Raw genomic sequence first — 17,500 nt, forward strand, 5'->3', positions numbered from 1 at the left:
GGTCAGTGAGGCAGGGAGTTGTATATCTTGGAATTCGAGGTAAGAAAGAGAGAGAGAGAGAGAGAGAGAGAGAGAGAGAGAGAGAGAGAGAGAGAGAGAGAGAGAGAGAGAGATAACTTCGATCCTTCTAGGAATTTTTTCAAAAAACAAAATATTGACGATCTGCGAAATAAAATACAAATAGAAGAGATGCAAATAAATAGGACAATGCTGCTTTACCAATTTTATATGCAAATTTTGGGTAACATTTAAAATTACGTTATGGGGAATATATATTTTTTTTTAATACTGAAAGTATTTAAGATTGATTACGAATAATCATGCTAATTAATACATCATCTTGTGTAAACTATTCAACTACTGGATAAATATTATTTAGAATACAAGATTGTTGTTTCAAGTAACTAGGGAACTATACCTCTGAATGACAAACGAAATGCATTAGTTGTAAATTATAAGTGGTAAAATTACTTCGTCTGATATGCTTTTTTCCATTTTTCACTAAACTCTAATTCTAAAGACACTGTATTGAAGATCATAGTTCCTAAATACTTAAATGATTCTACCTCATTAATCCTTTCTCCTTCCAATGATATTTCATCTTCTATTGCATACTCCGTTCTCATCATCTCTGTCTTTCTTCTATTTACCTTGAACCCAACCTCGTGTGATATTTCATGCATTCTGGTAAGCAAGAATTGCAAATCCGTGGTGTTCTGCTAAGAAGAACAGCATCATGGTATGATAATGTAAAATCTCCAATAGAATTAGTAGATTTGAGAATAAAGCCCTCAGAAGGATATTGGGGGACTTGAATGGTAGGACAGGATTAGAAATGAACCTATAAGAGAGATTACTTGATTACTATACGTGGATGAGATCATGATGAGGGGTAGATGGAGATGGTTTGGGCATGCTCTTCGCACTCCCCAAGAGAGATTAGTTCACCAAACGTTTAACTGGGCTCCACAAAGCACTAGAAGAATTGGAAGACGCAGGCCTACATGGCTTAGGACTATAAAGCGCGAAGTAGGAGATGATGAATTAAAAGCTCAAGACAGAGACAACTGGCGAAATCTAACCGAGGCCCTTTCCGGCAATAGGCGTAGGAGGAGATGGTGAGGATGATGAAAATTGCTTCGTAGGCAATTTTCATAAATTTCACTACGGTATGTTCTATAGTACACCTTTCAAATATGCGGCCACAAGATTGCATAATGAGCTCCCACTTGACATCCGTAAGAGTCTACTAAAGATTCTAGAATTCAGAAAAGTTGTTTCATTACGTTGAAAAATTTGTTAGTGATAATGAGCTTAGATCATAAATTATTCTTTCAAATGTTAGTGATTATTATTATAAAAACATTAATTTGGTGTTTTTCTATCTATTTCTTGTTCTAATTTTTACTGCTCACCGAATGGTTCAGTTTCAAACGGATGAAAATTTATCCTGTCGAATAATTTTGTTAGTAGTTTTGTTGTCATATTACATGACTCTCTGTATGACAAACATTAAAGTAGCTGTAAAGTAAAATACAACTCAACTATAGTATTAGCAACATACTTTTATCAGGGGAAAAACAAATCTGATGATCATTTGCTGTTATGGTAGTCTGATTTTTTTTCATTTTTTTTTCTTTTAAAGGGAAAACAGATATGTTCCAATTATAAGGTTTCTCATGACAGAACGGTAAAAACAAAAATATATTTGACAGTTTTTCCCGGAATAATTATTCTCCTTCCCCAGCAAACCACATGGAACGTTTGCCTGCCTAGGAATAAACGACATGCAAATAAGTGGAAGTTTTAAGTTAAAAAGTTTGCGTGGCTGAAATGAGACTGGGTGAGTTGTGGGAAAATGCACCGTCTTTGGAAAAAATACTTAGATTTTCTTAGCCGATCTAATTAAGCAGTGGTCTTGTGCGAATCTGAAGACGATTTCGAGAATATTTGGCAGGTCAGGAATTAGAATCCAAGTTTGATTTGGAAAGGAAATTTTACAATGAATGCCAATTTTTCTTCATTCTTTCATTTTTATAGCCCAAACTGTATAGCAATATGCATTTTTGATATTACAAATAAAAAAAAGATTCTCAAAGAATCGTTTAAAATGCACCGAGAGATAACAAGTGTTTATTCTTACTTTTCAATAACTAATGGAAATCTTTATCTGGGTTAAACAATATTCGATTTAACCTATGAACGTCTGAAATATACACAATGTATACATAGGATACGATCAGCACGCATAAAAGCAGAGAAGCCAACGGAAATTACAATGAAAACCATAACAATCTCCTACAGATTTAGAGCTCTTTGGGTAACGAGTTCGTATTTTGGTCGAGAACAAAATCCCTTCTGGAAAGAAAAAAAAAATCATTAAAGTCGAGATATATTTGACAGACATAATGTTAGATACCAGATCTCCCTCGAAGCACGGAAGAAAAATGAAGGCTTGCATTTTACCACATATCTTTCAGCTTTGGTGGCTATATATATCGTCCTACTTGGTTCATGAAAGGAACGTTTCACATACTTTTTTCATCAGCATCTTTGGAAGGTTTTCATTATTTTGGGTTTTTGCGTGCTTGGAACCCGTTTTCTTTCCCTTGCTTCCTTTTTTTTATCTCCTAACGTGTTTCTTTGTTTATAGCCATCGTTTATTTCATAAAATGGGAAGGCCAAAGAAGTTTCATTCTTAATTCCAGGTATTGCTTGATGGTTATGTAGGCAGTTTAAGTATGTTTTTTGCGTAAGAATAATATTGTTTATTGTCAAACGATCATTTTTTAACTGTTTAGATCTGTTAGGACAAATAGAGTACTTACCTGCTACTCGATAGCTATGCAATTATTATCTCTCTCTCTCTCTCTCTCTCTCTCTCTCTCTCTCTCTCTCTCTCTCTCTCTCTATATATATATATATATATATGTATATATATATATATATATATATATATATATATAAAGAGAGAGAGAGAGAGAGAGAGAGAGAGAGAACCTTTAGCAAATATCTTCAGATAGTTTCAGTTTAGCATCTGTTGTTTTACTTGATCTGGTGGCCGACTGAATTATATATGGAAAAGCAGTCATATCTTTAAATTAATTTGACTCTCGAAACATTTTTCCTACAGAATTAATAAGGTCTTTACCACATTATATAATTTGCCTAATTTACATCTACCATCACGTACAGTATATAGTTCATTCCTGTTTATCATAAAATAGTACCCATACATGTAAAAGAAAAAAAAAATGTACAACAATGCAAAGACAACTCAATGTTTTTTCTGTTATTAGTCATTCCATTTGGATATAACCTGGCCCGAAATAAATAAGACCAGTTTATCCTGTGACAGTAAACAATATGTTTCATTTGATATAATTCGAACTTTATTTAATAGAGTACTATGATTTATTATATTAATAGAGAGAGAGAGAGAGAGAGAGAGAGAGAGAGAGAGAGAGAGAGAGAGAGAGAGAGAGAGAGCCTTCTGCAAATATCTTCAGATAGTTCGGTTTAGCTTCTGTTGTTTCACTTGACCTGGTGACTGAATAAATTAGATATGGATAAGCAGTCATATCTTTAAATTAATTGGACTCTCGATACTTGTTTACTACAAAATAAACAAGGTCTTTATCGCGATATATAATTCGCGTAATTTACATCTACCATTACGTATGGTATATAGTTCATTGTTTGTTTGTTTTTTCTTTTTTTTATCAGTCATTTCATTTGGATATAACCTGGCCCGAATTAATGAGACCAGTTTGTCCTGTGACAGTAAAGAATATGTTTCGTTTGATATAATTCGTGCTTTAATTAATAGAGTACAATGATTTAAAATATTAATAGATATTTTTCGTATTTGTGTAAAACCAAAAAATGTATATCAACATTCTCTACTTGATTTCAGATAAATAATGACAGAAAAGTTACTAAAATTCGTAAAGTAGTACATACCTTATGCTTATGCTGTAATCTTCGTCAAATTTCAAATGGTTCTCAAATATACATCAAATCTCTGAAAATTCTCCTTGTCAACAAATGAAAAAAATATTTCTACTTTCGTAGATAACTTAACTACCGTTTGTTTAATATCTCCTCGTGTCCACTTAACGGAAAATTCTGATATTGTTTAATATCAATGAAACGTTCACCCTTTTCCCATTACTGATCAACATTTTCCATTGACAAACAACACTCAATGCACATTTAATCTACAAGTTCTTTCGGTATTCTTGCAAAGTGCAAATATTTTTTTTCATTCTGTAAGAGTCCTTTCCATTCAATTGTGAAAAGATAGTATCTGTGTCTTCATTTCCATTTTACAACAGCTCCCTCTGACCAAAGACTTAATTTTCTATTCATTGCTAATGAATACTTAACAATAACATTTTCTTTCCAGGAAGTCAAGATAACCTATTTTTCATCTCTGCATTTTCTCTCAAGGGATCAATCTCCCATTTTCTCTATTCTCCCCTCTGCTAATTAGCAGAGAAGAGAAATTATATTTAAATCTATCTCTGTCGTCCCCTGCATCTTACAGTGCCATTTTTTACTTTTGCCTTTCTCTCTCATTTAACTTCGTAAGGTATACATAAATTATCATGAAATTCAAGTTAATTTTCATCATAAAATTACTAATTCCATGATTATATAATAAATTTAAAATATCATTATCATAAGTAATAATAATAGTAATAATAACAATTATTGGTTAAAATGAATAGGCAGAGAAAATAATCTTTGATATTAGAAAATGTACGAGTAATTGTAAGACAAGGGACATAAGAAGTCCGAATAATACTATTTTACATAGTTTTCCACTTATATTGCTTGGTAAATACTAATCAAATCAATTTTGCCATGAAATCTTTGAAATATAGATACGTAAATGTATACATTTTATATGCAAATATAATTATAAAGTCCGGGGGACATTAAATCTTAATACTGACTGCAGCAAAGCTTAGTAGACAACATGAACCTGAAGATTAAATGCTGCCGTTGCAGATTAAGGTGTTTTACATTTGATCGTGAAAAGCATGGAAATTTTCTGACCATTCCTGACCATCTATACTTCTACTTATAAATAAATAAATATATATATATATATATATATATATATATATATATATACATATATATATACACATATATATAGGGTTATGATTAATTTATTCTGTTATTCTCTCCGATATTTTTGTTGTTTAATTAAATGCAAACAAGATTTTATCTCGTTTTCTTGTGAGTGTGTGTATGTATGTGTATATAAATATATGTATATATATATATATATATATATATATATATATATATATATATATATATATATATGCATATATATATATATATATATATATATATATATATATATATATATCACATCTGTTTCTAGATATCAACTTTTTATAACTTCAACATTGTTCGTGATAATCCATATATTGTTACAGGCAAGATTGGAATTTAATCATTATTTAGTTGATTTTTTTCTTTTATCAAAAATTAAATTTTTTATGTCTAATAATTAATAAAAAAAAATATGAAATTAATCAATACTTTATCTTAAATTATTTGAATTTTTCTCTTCCAGGGTAGTGTGGCAAAAAAAGATAAGTAGTCAAAGGGGTCAAATCTTACAAGAGGAAATTTGTGGCGGTGAGAAGGACAGATTTTGAACTATCAAGGCACAAGACGTGCTTAGGAATTCTTGGAGTGGGTGCGTGGGCAAGCAGCCAACATTCCTGCTACTCCCTTCGTTCTCTGGCTTTCTCCCCCATCATCTTTTTATCCTCTTGGCTGACTTTGGCAATGGTCGTCGAGCTGACTCTTCTTCCGGCCAGCATCCCTCGTTGAAGAGGTGATGCTGCCGTTGATCCCATGTAGTCGGAAGATTGGAGATGAGTTAGGGGATGCCAGTAGTGCCCTTCTGAGGGCCTCCTTTCACCACCTCCCGCCCATTAATTTGAACGCCTGTGTCCATAGAAGTTAAGAAACTTGCCAAACCACCGATTACCACCGGCCGCCCTCTGAATTCCAATGAGTGGGAAAAGGTGAGGGCGGGCGGGAGGTGGAGAAGCCCAGGGCGTGATGTTGGTATGATCCCGAGGGCGTGGGCGTGGCTGGTGGTGCTGGCCACTGCATGGCAGATTGGCCCTCAAGCCACAGCTGCTGCCAAAACTCGAATCATCACCACCAAATACGGCCAGGTCCAGGGACTCATCAGACATCTTGGCCATCTAGTTGGAGACGTCGAGGTATTCATGGGTGTCCCTTACGCAAGTCCCCCCATAGAGGAGGGGCGCTTCACTCCTACAAACACCCCTACGCCCTGGGACAGTGTTTTAGACACCACAACCCCGCCTCCCGTATGTCCTCAACTTCTACCGGATCCCGATGAAGCCCAAATGCCCCGGGAGAGGGCTCAATTCATCCGCCAGGTACAACCAGCACTGGCCAATCAGAGCGAAGATTGTCTAACTGTCAACATATATACACCTATAATGGGTAAGTGTGTTTTGATATGAATTACAGTATCATGCAATTTTATCACTGTTGAAACAATGCGTTATTAACTATAAGTATTACCGTAAATATTTATCATTAATCTATAATAAAAAAGAATCTAAAAGAATAAAAGATTATTTGCAAGATTTTTAAGTCAATAACTTTCTTTCTGCCTTTACTCACAATTAGTGTAAAACTCCATAAAAAAAAGAGAAAAAAAAACCTAATCTATCACTTTCTTTTCCCAAGCGGATAAGTGAATAACATCTTGATATGTCCCCTCCAGTCATTCAAGGATCAGAGGTGTATCCAGTGCTAGTTTATCTCCACGGAGAAGGATTTAGCTGGGGCGCCGGATCTCTTTACGACGGATCCGTCTTAGCCGCTTACGGCAGAGTGGTCGTCGTCACTGTGAATTACCGCCTGGGTCCGTTGGGTAAGTAGAAGACGGGCGGAAGTGCTCAGAGCAGTGGGGGAGCGTGTTTACCTTATCATCTGATGCGAATTACAGGTTGCTGAGATGTGAGAGAGGATGACGGATATTGGCGAAAGGATCAAGGGGGCATTAACTTGGTGACAGACAATAATTCGGTTCATGGTCATTCTTGATTCAGGGTGCCATTGTTTAGAAGCCAACAAGAGCAAACTCATTAAAAATATACCCCAAGCACATACGCAAATACATCCACACTCATATATATATATATATATATATATATATATATATATATATATATATATGTGTGTGTGTGTGTGTGTGTATGTATGTATGTGCGTGTGTGCGTATGTATGTATAAAGAGAGGTTCAGAGTGTGGACTAATATATATCTTTTGAATATTAAGAAGTACATCATACATGAAGTAGTTTAAAAGGAACCCCTTTTTCTGTGTAAATGTAAAGAGGCGTTGAATATGTGTAAAAGAGATGGAAGTTATCACATTAGAATAATATGTGATAACATATAAGAATAAGAATCAATGACTTGGGTTAAATTGAACTTGAGATATAAAAAAATCAATTGTATTTTTTCAGATTCATCACAAGAGTATACATAATAAAGTACCGATTTGACAGGGTTAAATAGTCGGCTACTGGGTGCAGCCCCAAATCATTAAAATGTTCAGTCCATATGCAATCATAATTGGCCACCACTCAAATGGTCTCTGCTCCGTTATGGGTGCCTTCTTTTGTAAATAAACATTACCTCATGGCTCTTCGGTTTTGGCAAGCTGTACATGGGTTATTATTAAAGTATTGTAATTACCAAGAATCGTTATTATTATTATTATTATTATTATTATTATTATTATTATTATTATTATTATTATTATTATTATGTTTACATAAATGACGTGTGAGAAAGAGACGTCCAATCACGATGCATGTATACGGAGAATGTTCAAGATCTTGGGCTGCACCTAGCAGCTTACAGTGAAAGACATTGATAATTGTGGATTGCATGAGCAATAGTCAATTGAAAATGAGGGTCTTAATATTGAGAAGATTGTGATATAAAAGAAGAGGAATATACATTTTAGGGAAATCATCGTAAGACAGTAAAATTAATAAATGTGTATCTGTACAAATTTCTACGCATAAAGGTAACACTTATATAAAGTCATATTTGTTCTATTTTAGCAACTTTCCCGTACATACATACTCGAAAATCCCCGTGCGTGTTCTGTATAGAAAATGCATATGGAAATGACACTTAATTAAATTTAAAACAGTCTTATTTATCGACCATACTACACACACACAATCTCACACACACACACACACACACACACACACACACACATATATATATATATATATATATATATATATATATATATATATATATATATATACATATATATATATATATATATATATACACATATCTATATATGTGTGTGTTGGTGCGTACATGTGTTTATGTTTATGTGAGCTGAAGGGTGGAAAGTAAAATAACGTTACATATTTTTGGTATCGTTGCATAGTATATCACGAGACAAATTAACCTTAAGAGTTCTTCATTTACTTCGATATCATTCCGATGACACATACTGTACTGGCGACTTCAAGATGATAGTTCACATGTATTAAAGTGGTTTAATTTCACCCAATTTATAAATTCTGTTAGAGGACCCGAGAAAAACTATCTATATATTTAACTATCTTGAATCCCGCATATTTTTAGACGCATTTGTTATATGTAGTAACCTTAAAATATCGAATTAAATCTGAATGGGCTATCATATCCCTTACCAGGAACAAAATATCTTTCATTTCTGCATTCGCTCTGTATTTTGGCTTGTTTATTTTGTTTTATCTGTCTGTCTGTCAGTCTGTCAGTCAACCCCCCTTTTTTTGGTTTCTCTTATCTGTTACCAACTTCCTTCTTGCGCTATTTATTGCATTGTATTTTCGCGCAAGTCTTCTTTTATCTCTGCGTCATAGAGGTTAATCTGATGGAGTGTCTATAAGGGTGAGCAAAGCACAACATACATATTCTTTTTATAAGATATTATGGACCCAGCTTCCGAAATATTCTTTTCTTCATGAAATACACAGGATGGGTCCGAAAAAAAAAATACATGGGGAAAATATCTATTATGGAATTCCTGTTTATTTTTTCTTTGGAATTAAGGATAATCTATCGACTCAAACAGTGATATTTTGCTCAATTTCTTTTTGTACTTCGAGGTTATGTTTCGCACTTCTTTTTATATAAAGGAGGCATTCTTAAAATATAATCAAATAGTTATCTTTCTTGGGGATAAGTGATAATCAGCGTCCCTTTCAAAGTTTTACTCCTAATAATTCGCTGAACTTGGAGCTAAGTTTTCTTGAAAGTCAGTCTCTCTGTCTGGTTATATGCTAAATAATTCGTGGGCTCCTAAGCATAATTAATTACGTGAGATACCATTGTATAAGTAAAGAATGAAATAACCTAATGTTTTTTTTAGTAATAATACTTTTAAAAAGGCTTAATGTTAGGCTAATTGGTCCAGTTCGGAGTGTTGCTATTGTATATGTAGTATTTTTTATTCATCCTCATTTCTCGATTGGATTTAACTTGAAGGAAATTGGTTAATCATTCATTCCAATTCTCCTCCTCCTTTTTCGCCGCAAGGTAACTTCTCAATACCATGCAATTTTCAAGTACCATACCAATCTCTATTCTACTAAGCTCACGGGACAATTGAATCCTTGCTTGCCGTAATAATAACACCTTTCTTTCCATGTTATATGTTTTAATTTATGAGAATTACAAATCCTTGGACTTCAGGTTTCAGCAACTCTTCCAGCGGAAGCTCTTAAACTTTCAACATTCCTTGCTCGATAGTTCCCTCCATTGTTGAGTCCAACCTTTCTTTTTCGCTTTCTATGGGCCTTGAAGAAAAATGGTCATTAGGTTTCTTTTCCAAATGTCCTTTGCTTTTGAAGACTTCTTTCAAAATATCATACGAAATCGCAAATAGATTTCTGTTTTAAAAGATTCATATTTGTAGGAATTTCTTAAGTCACATAATATCCATAATAATCGTATTTATATCTAAATATGTCTTGTTAAATGTCCGCTCATAAGATACCTTGAGTCATCATTGAACACAACAATAACTGGAAGTACCGAATCAAAATACGAGTACGATTACAACAGACACTCAAATTTGAGAAAATCCACGAATATGGAGAATAAATAAAGAAATCTCCGAAATAATGAATAATAGAAAGAAATAGGTTATACAAATAACGTAAAATGACACTTATATACAATTGTAATAAAAATTGATACAATGATACAAATTGAGCATGTAACATGTATCTTGCTAGGTCCGGCTTCATTCCACGAATAGAGTCATTTCCTCGCTACAATGATCAGATCTTACTGGCGCTCTATTTCTTATCTTGAAGGAAGTGAACAGAACCCTGACAGCGTGCTAAGGGACAGCTCTGTTATCACCAAATATTACGCCAAGCGAAGTGGGAGGCCATTTCAACAGAGCTGTTCCTTTGTGGTCCGAGATATTCAGTTTCAACGTGATAGTAGCTTTAGTCACATAACCGTATAGAATCTTTGACTCGTAAAATGATAAGGGTACACGTCGAAGAATGCTATGAAGGAAAGTTCTCTCTCTCTCTCTCTCTCTCTCTCTCTCTCTCTCTCTCTCTCTCTCTCTCTCTCTCTCTCTCATATAAACATCTAGACTCTAGAATATACCATTCTCAGTGTCCAAATGTGAGGGGTAACAAATATTACGGATATTTTAGTCTTCTATATGGCTTCTAAGCTTTATCAACCGCTGTAGCTATGTGACAAATTTACATTTCTTTCACCAATACTGCATTTACATGTTTGTTAGAATAATTGTTTTCAACTTATACCTCGAAAAATTTGTCGTAAAAGCAACAGTAATGAATTACTTGAATATGGTGTTGTGGTGGGCAGTTGGTTACGTACTTGCCAGGTGATCGCCAGCTCAAACTCGTTAGTTCCTTTGGTCACCGCTAACTTGACATCCTTGTGAGCTAAAGAGGGGGGTTTGTCGGAGCCAAGGTCTGCATATACAGACCTTGGGCGGAGCCTATAGGTCTACCTGCTGAGTCATCTACAGCTTTTGCCTAGCTCTCCCTGTTCCTAGCTTGCGTGGAGAGGGGGCTTTGGCGCCAATCATATGCATATATATGGTCAGTCTCTATTGCATTGTCCTGCTTGTTGGGGCAGTGTCACTGTCCCTTGCCTCTGCTATTCATGAGCAGAACTTATGCCTTTAAACCTTTAAGTGGGAGATATATTAAAGATCAGATTTGAAAAGGGAAAAGCTGCTAAGCATTACGATATACATAATTTTCTATTTTAGAACTTCTATAGGAATTAACCCTGCTCTGTGTCCCTCTTACTTTCTTTTTTTCCGTGTATTGACGTCTTTGTATTTCTTTTAGCATCAAATATCCTTCCTCGTCAATTTTTCCTTGACTTTGGATCGAAACTATCTGATACCACTAAGTCATTCTAAATGCCCACATGCTCTGAAAATATTTTGAAACTTAACATAATTTCATCCAATATTCACTGGTACCTTCTTTACTCAATGATAGATGCAGCGAACACGGAATGGGTCAAGTTAGGGTATCGTTTTAAGCCAATGCAAAGAATTTCTGATATTTTCGTTGTAAATTATTTGATGAACTCGATGTTGAAAATTTATAAGGAAACCTTTCCAGCTACTGGTGACACTACTTAGTTTGAATTTCACGATGTTATTAAAAAGTTCCTAAATCCCCTTTCATATAAGCTCTTCGGGTTCGTAATCCCAGTCATATTATAGTTTCTTTCCGTTAAAGATTTGGAGAGTAGAGTTATTGGACCCATCTCTGGTTACAGCTTATTTTTCCTTTGCCTGCACATACACCAAATAATCTGGTCTATTCTTTACACATTTCAGGACAACACTAAGATAACCGAAAAATTCTTCTTCACTCATGTGGTTAACTGTTGTCCTATAATTATTGTTCAGTGGATACTTACCACTTGGTAAAGGTAGAATAAACTCTTCAGCTATGGTAAGCAGCTCTTCTAGGAAAAGGAACCATTGTTCTTTAATCTTGAATAGTGCCATAATCTCTTTACCACGGTTTTCCATTGCCTGAAATTAGAGTTCTATTGCTTGAGGGTGCAATCAGGCATACTTTTCTATCTGTTTCCTTATTTCGTTTAGCCACTGGGCTATATTTCCCGTTGAAGCTTTTGGGATTATAACATCTTGCTTTTCCATCTCGGGTTGTAGATTAGCTGATAATAATAATAATAATAATAATAATAATAATAATAATAATGATAATAATAATAATAATAATAATAATGCAAGCACATACATTTTGGGTATCTTAAAATTTTCTTATTCAAAAGCTTGTATATCATGTTTATTAATCTCCTTACCTAAATCGAACTTTCTACTATTACAGTACTTCTGGCCTTGAATCGTATTTCCAATTTCGTATCTCGATACTTTTTTTTTTTTAATTAAAGTCGTTTACTATTCTCTCCTTTCTAAACTTTTAAAGAAATATATTCCATCCGCCTGACACAAATAATCTGTTCCTTTTTGTTACAAACGAAATTAATTCCGTAATTATTAGTGGCATTAATGCACATCATATACATTCTGCGAGTTGTTCTTGCTTTTCAAATCGTATAGGCAAGCAAACTACTTAGATTTGAAGTGAACTCAACATCCAGGTATGCTTCTGTATGTCAGTTTCTGTCTCTTACCTAGTAATCTCTGTCATTTCTATTACATGTGTATTAACGCGAGGGTAGCACTAAGGAAGAGAAGAAACCATAGTTGAGTATTGTGAGTCTATATGCGTGAGCCAGAATGAATGCGTCAGCGCGTGTGCTAACATGTTCGTTTTTCATGTTAGCAGCTTCCGTATTTTTAGGAAAATGATATATGCTAGGTATTCGAAAGAAATTGGATTTTCCTTGAATTATGCATGTATAATATCTAGTTTGTTAAATAAGATTTGATTTTCTAAGAGCAGGAAAATCTTGATGAAAGTTGCATTTCTCATGATATGTAAAACAAAAGGATTTACCTCTCGAATGCAGCTATGATTTTGTATTTCTCATGAAACTCCACATCATATTTTCACATATAGGTTTCCTGAACACATACGGAGGAGGGGTTGGTGGCGTAGTCAGCAACTTCGCTCTTTTAGATCAAATAGCTGCCCTCAATTGGGTAGCTGAAAATATTGCCCAATTCAATGGCGACCCAGGCCGAGTGACCCTGTTTGGTCGTGATACCGGTGCCGCCTGCATTTCATACCTCATGGAAAGCCCCATTGTGCCTCCTGGTAAGTAGCCTGTCATTCTGAAATTATGTTAGCTTATACAGAGATGAGTCAGTTTCCAGATATGGTTGAGAAGACAAAGTTGTTTGACTAAAGTAACATTAGTTAATATTTGAGGAGTATTGTTCTTCTAACACATTAAATCATGTTGATACGAATATAACAATATGCTCATAATTGATTATAAGGAATCAGCTTTAATTTGGCTATTACTTTAGGGGCAACAGTAATCATTTTCATTCTTGTGGAGATGGATTACAATGTATATTAGTGACAATTTTCCCATGAAGCCATTTTCTTTTAATTTCTCATAATATTTTACCCCATTGTGTCTTATTTATGCTTGTACACACTCATATAAATACACACATACACCCATAAATATATTCATATATATATATATATATATATATATATATATATATATATATATATATACACACACATACATATATATATATATATATATATATATATAAAATGTATATGTGTGTTTATACATGAACTTCTAACATTAAAATTTCCGTCGACAGGTCTCTTTCAGCGGGTAGTTTTGATGTCTGGTTGGTCAGGATGCCCTTGGTCTCAAGTTCCAGCACCTTTGAGCATAACCTTGCGGTTGGCAGTAGCCGCTGGATGTCCCGTACCGGATGACCCTTCAGCCACTCATCCACGCACAGTAGCCTGCCTCAGGGCTGCGCCTTTGGAGGCACTCATGAGTGCAGCTCGAGAGGTGGAAACACCTGCATTCATGCCAGCTTGGGGCCCCAGTGAAGATGGAGTGGTTGTCTCGAAAGGTCGACGAGGGTCTTCCTTGAGCCGGCAACCGGTTGAGGTCGTCATAGGATATACGCCCTGGGAAGCGTGGTCGTGGCTAGGGGAAAACCTCATCAGCAATGGTGTCGACGACCGCACGTTCGAGAGAGTTGCTAGGACTTGGGTGAGGAACACCCGTCATCATCACCTGCGGGAGGTGCTAGCAGCTGCGTTGCAGGAGTACACCGATTGGACGGCGGTGACACCAGGCCCCCAACAGCGGAGAGACCTCCTCTTGCATCTCCTGGGGGATGCTGGTGTTATTGCGCCCTTACATCAAGCCGCTGATGCTCTTGCTCGCCACACGAAAGTGTTCATGTTTTTGTGTGACTTAGGAAGCAGAGTTCCTGAACAAGTAAGAGTTCCAATTCTCTTCTATCCTTTAAAAGTGTTATTGCTCTAACTTTTCAAGTATCGTAGAATCCATTAATTTCACTTATTTATGCTCTCATTTACTTGACGAATCTATATTCTATCACTTGACATATCTATATAGCATATATTAATTGATAATCTACCTACCATTAGTCCATTATAGAAGTAATCATTGAGAGGAAAAAGATATGATCTAGCGTTATTCTATTAACAATATTAAAAAAATAATGATATAGTTTTTCCTTACATATAGATTATATGTCTTACTATAGCTGCAGGCACCTGGATGGGAGCTAGGATTGATATGGGGGACGGGCCTCAGTGACGTGACCGAGTCTCATGGGGCGCCTTCCCCTCCGATTAGGGTCCCAGCACTGACGCAACTTTCCGAAGACTTCATTACTTTACTGACGAACTTCGCTAAATCAGGGTAAGCCTCATTTTGGATGTTTTCCTTGTCTTAAAAGCAAATAACCATAGGAAACTAGGTTTTTACTACATCTTATCATAATTTGTTTGAGTTTATTTTGCAAAGTTAGGACTAGAAAAGATTGTTTAGAAAAAAATAGGTGATCTGCAATTTTATAAATCTTAATTATTAAACTCGATATACATAAAATATTTATTTACATTACATTTTTAATATACTCTAGAGTATACACATATATTCCTTATATTTTATTATATCTAAATAAAATGTCTTAATTTATTTACATTTCATCATAGTATTTTAGATTATTTGCCTTAACAGTTATACAAAATCTGATACTTACTTTCACCTGGTGTATAACATTGACAGCCCCAATGGCCTCTTAATTTACGATTTATTCACACGATTGTGCTGTTCACTTGTTGCCCCGAGAGCCCAGATGAGAATTAGTACTCATTAAGCGTACCACAAACCCAAATTAAAACTCTAATTCACTAAAATAACTACCACGTTCTAATTGCAAGAAAATAGATTTTAGTTATTCATTTAGATTGCATTGTTTAGGTATATGACTAACGTTATGGTTATTGCCCGCTATATAGCAAACATAAAATACAGTGGCATGTGGGGAATATGCATTTATCTAAAATGTACATAGAAAGCTATTTTCTTGAGAGAGAGAGAGAGAGAGAGAGAGAGAGAGAGAGAGAGAGAGAGAGAGAGAGAGAGAGAGAGAGAGAGAGAGAGAGAGATTAAACATAGGGCGTTTCCTAACAACACAAAGGAAAGTGGGCGTCCCCATCACCCCTTTGGCTTCCCATGGAAATGCAGATCAAGATGCCACTACGACAAAAAATGTCTGTATTAATATATGTCAAATTCTAAACTATGTCACAGACTCTAATATAACGGATGGAGTGACAAAAGATATGTACAGTATATTATGTCACGCCTAGTAGCATTAATTAATTTTCTCATTAACATCATGAATAGATAATCCCACCAGCGTTCCTGATCGTTTCATATCACTGCCAAAAGGTCACAATAATTAACGAGAGCCGGAACTCATGCAGCACCTTTGACCAAATCCATCAGATTATCGACACCGAAATTCATTTCTAGATTGGAGAGCAGCGTACCATACAAATCCCGGGGAATTATTCTAATGAATTTCTTTGTATGTTAGTATTTATACATTTATTTATATGTATATATTACGAAAACAGAAGCACAAAAGTTAATCTATGCAAAAGCACTTTTCGTACGAATAATTAGAGGGACGGCATTAAAATGAAAACACGCTGTAGCGTATGCAATAGCACCAACCATTATTGTTGTGTTTATGCTCAGTGAACCTTGGGTAGAATTTTCATCACTTTAATGGGATCTAGGAAACAATAAATGAAATCAAAACCGTAGATTGTCAATAATGAAAACTATTCATAGAATACATAATTCATCTGAGAAATCTCTTAATCGATATAATTTCGATGATGCGTTATAAATGTAGGTGAAAGAATTATATTCTTAAAAAATATTATTTGATGCAGAAATAAATATCTAATGATTTTAATGAAAAAAATTTACAAGTTTCAATCAAGTTATATAAACAAGAAAACTTAAGCTCTTTTTAATTAGCTTTTAATTTTAATACTTATAAATTTCCTTTTCAAATTTAGTATACTGTTAAAAATGAAATAATACTAAAATTATTTGATTTAGATGCCATGATGATCTAAGAATTTCTTAGGAGTTTTGAAAGTTGAGAGTGCAATCGCTTTACGATGAATAGATAAAATTATTTACATTTGTACAACATTAAACAACAATACTGTCACTTATAATGAATGTCGCAATAATGTTGACATTGTCTTTTCGATTAAGACAAATGCTAAGGTATAAAAAAAATTTGACATATTTCGTAATTTTATCAATATTATGTCCCCTGAGAGTACAAGTTTGCTTAGTGAACATTTGAAAAATAATTTGCGTTAATAGGGCCATTTCATATATAAAATCTTCACCTAAACTTGGCGTCTCTAAAAACTTAAACTCACTTTTGGAATAATGAACACTTAAAACCTTTTCGTAATTATGTACCTATAGCACCGTATGGGAATAAAACTTTCACCATTAAACTCCAGAATCTATCTTAGTCATCAGTGCAACTACTCCTGAAGAGACCATGATGAAAATGTGACAAAGTTTGCCAATAAAAACTTTGAGAAGGAAATTCAGGCGATGCAAGAAACGCTTTAGACGTTCTTAAGTCGTATTCTATATTCTCTTAAATTTGTTGCTGAGCCAAGTTCAAATGTGTGTGTATATATATATATGTATATATATATATATATATATATATATATATATATATATATATATATATATATATATATGTATACATATACATATGCATTTATGTATGTGTTTATGCATGCAGTACATAACAATATGTTTACCCTATGTGCGTGTTTATATATATATATATATATATATATATATATATATATATATATATATAT

The 17,500-nt window shown here is 34.3% G+C and overlaps 1 protein-coding gene across 3 annotated transcripts in view; it reads left to right on the forward strand.

Annotated features, from left to right (window-relative positions):
• Positions 1-17,500, forward strand: part of LOC137640113 (carboxylesterase 4A-like) — a 182,230-nt gene that overhangs the window by 141,054 nt on the left and 23,676 nt on the right. For all 3 annotated transcript variants that reach the window (XM_068372586.1, XM_068372587.1, XM_068372588.1), the window contains exons 3-7: positions 5,597-6,510; positions 6,797-6,946; positions 13,163-13,360; positions 13,891-14,528; positions 14,821-14,978. In XM_068372586.1, the coding sequence (XP_068228687.1) occupies positions 6,102-6,510; positions 6,797-6,946; positions 13,163-13,360; positions 13,891-14,528; positions 14,821-14,978 (1,553 nt within the window). In that variant the 5' untranslated portion in view covers positions 5,597-6,101. The remainder of the gene's footprint in view (positions 1-5,596; positions 6,511-6,796; positions 6,947-13,162; positions 13,361-13,890; positions 14,529-14,820; positions 14,979-17,500) is intronic.

Source organism: Palaemon carinicauda, chromosome 4 (genome assembly GCF_036898095.1).
Source record: "Palaemon carinicauda isolate YSFRI2023 chromosome 4, ASM3689809v2, whole genome shotgun sequence".
Lineage (NCBI taxonomy): Eukaryota > Metazoa > Arthropoda > Malacostraca > Decapoda > Palaemonidae > Palaemon > Palaemon carinicauda.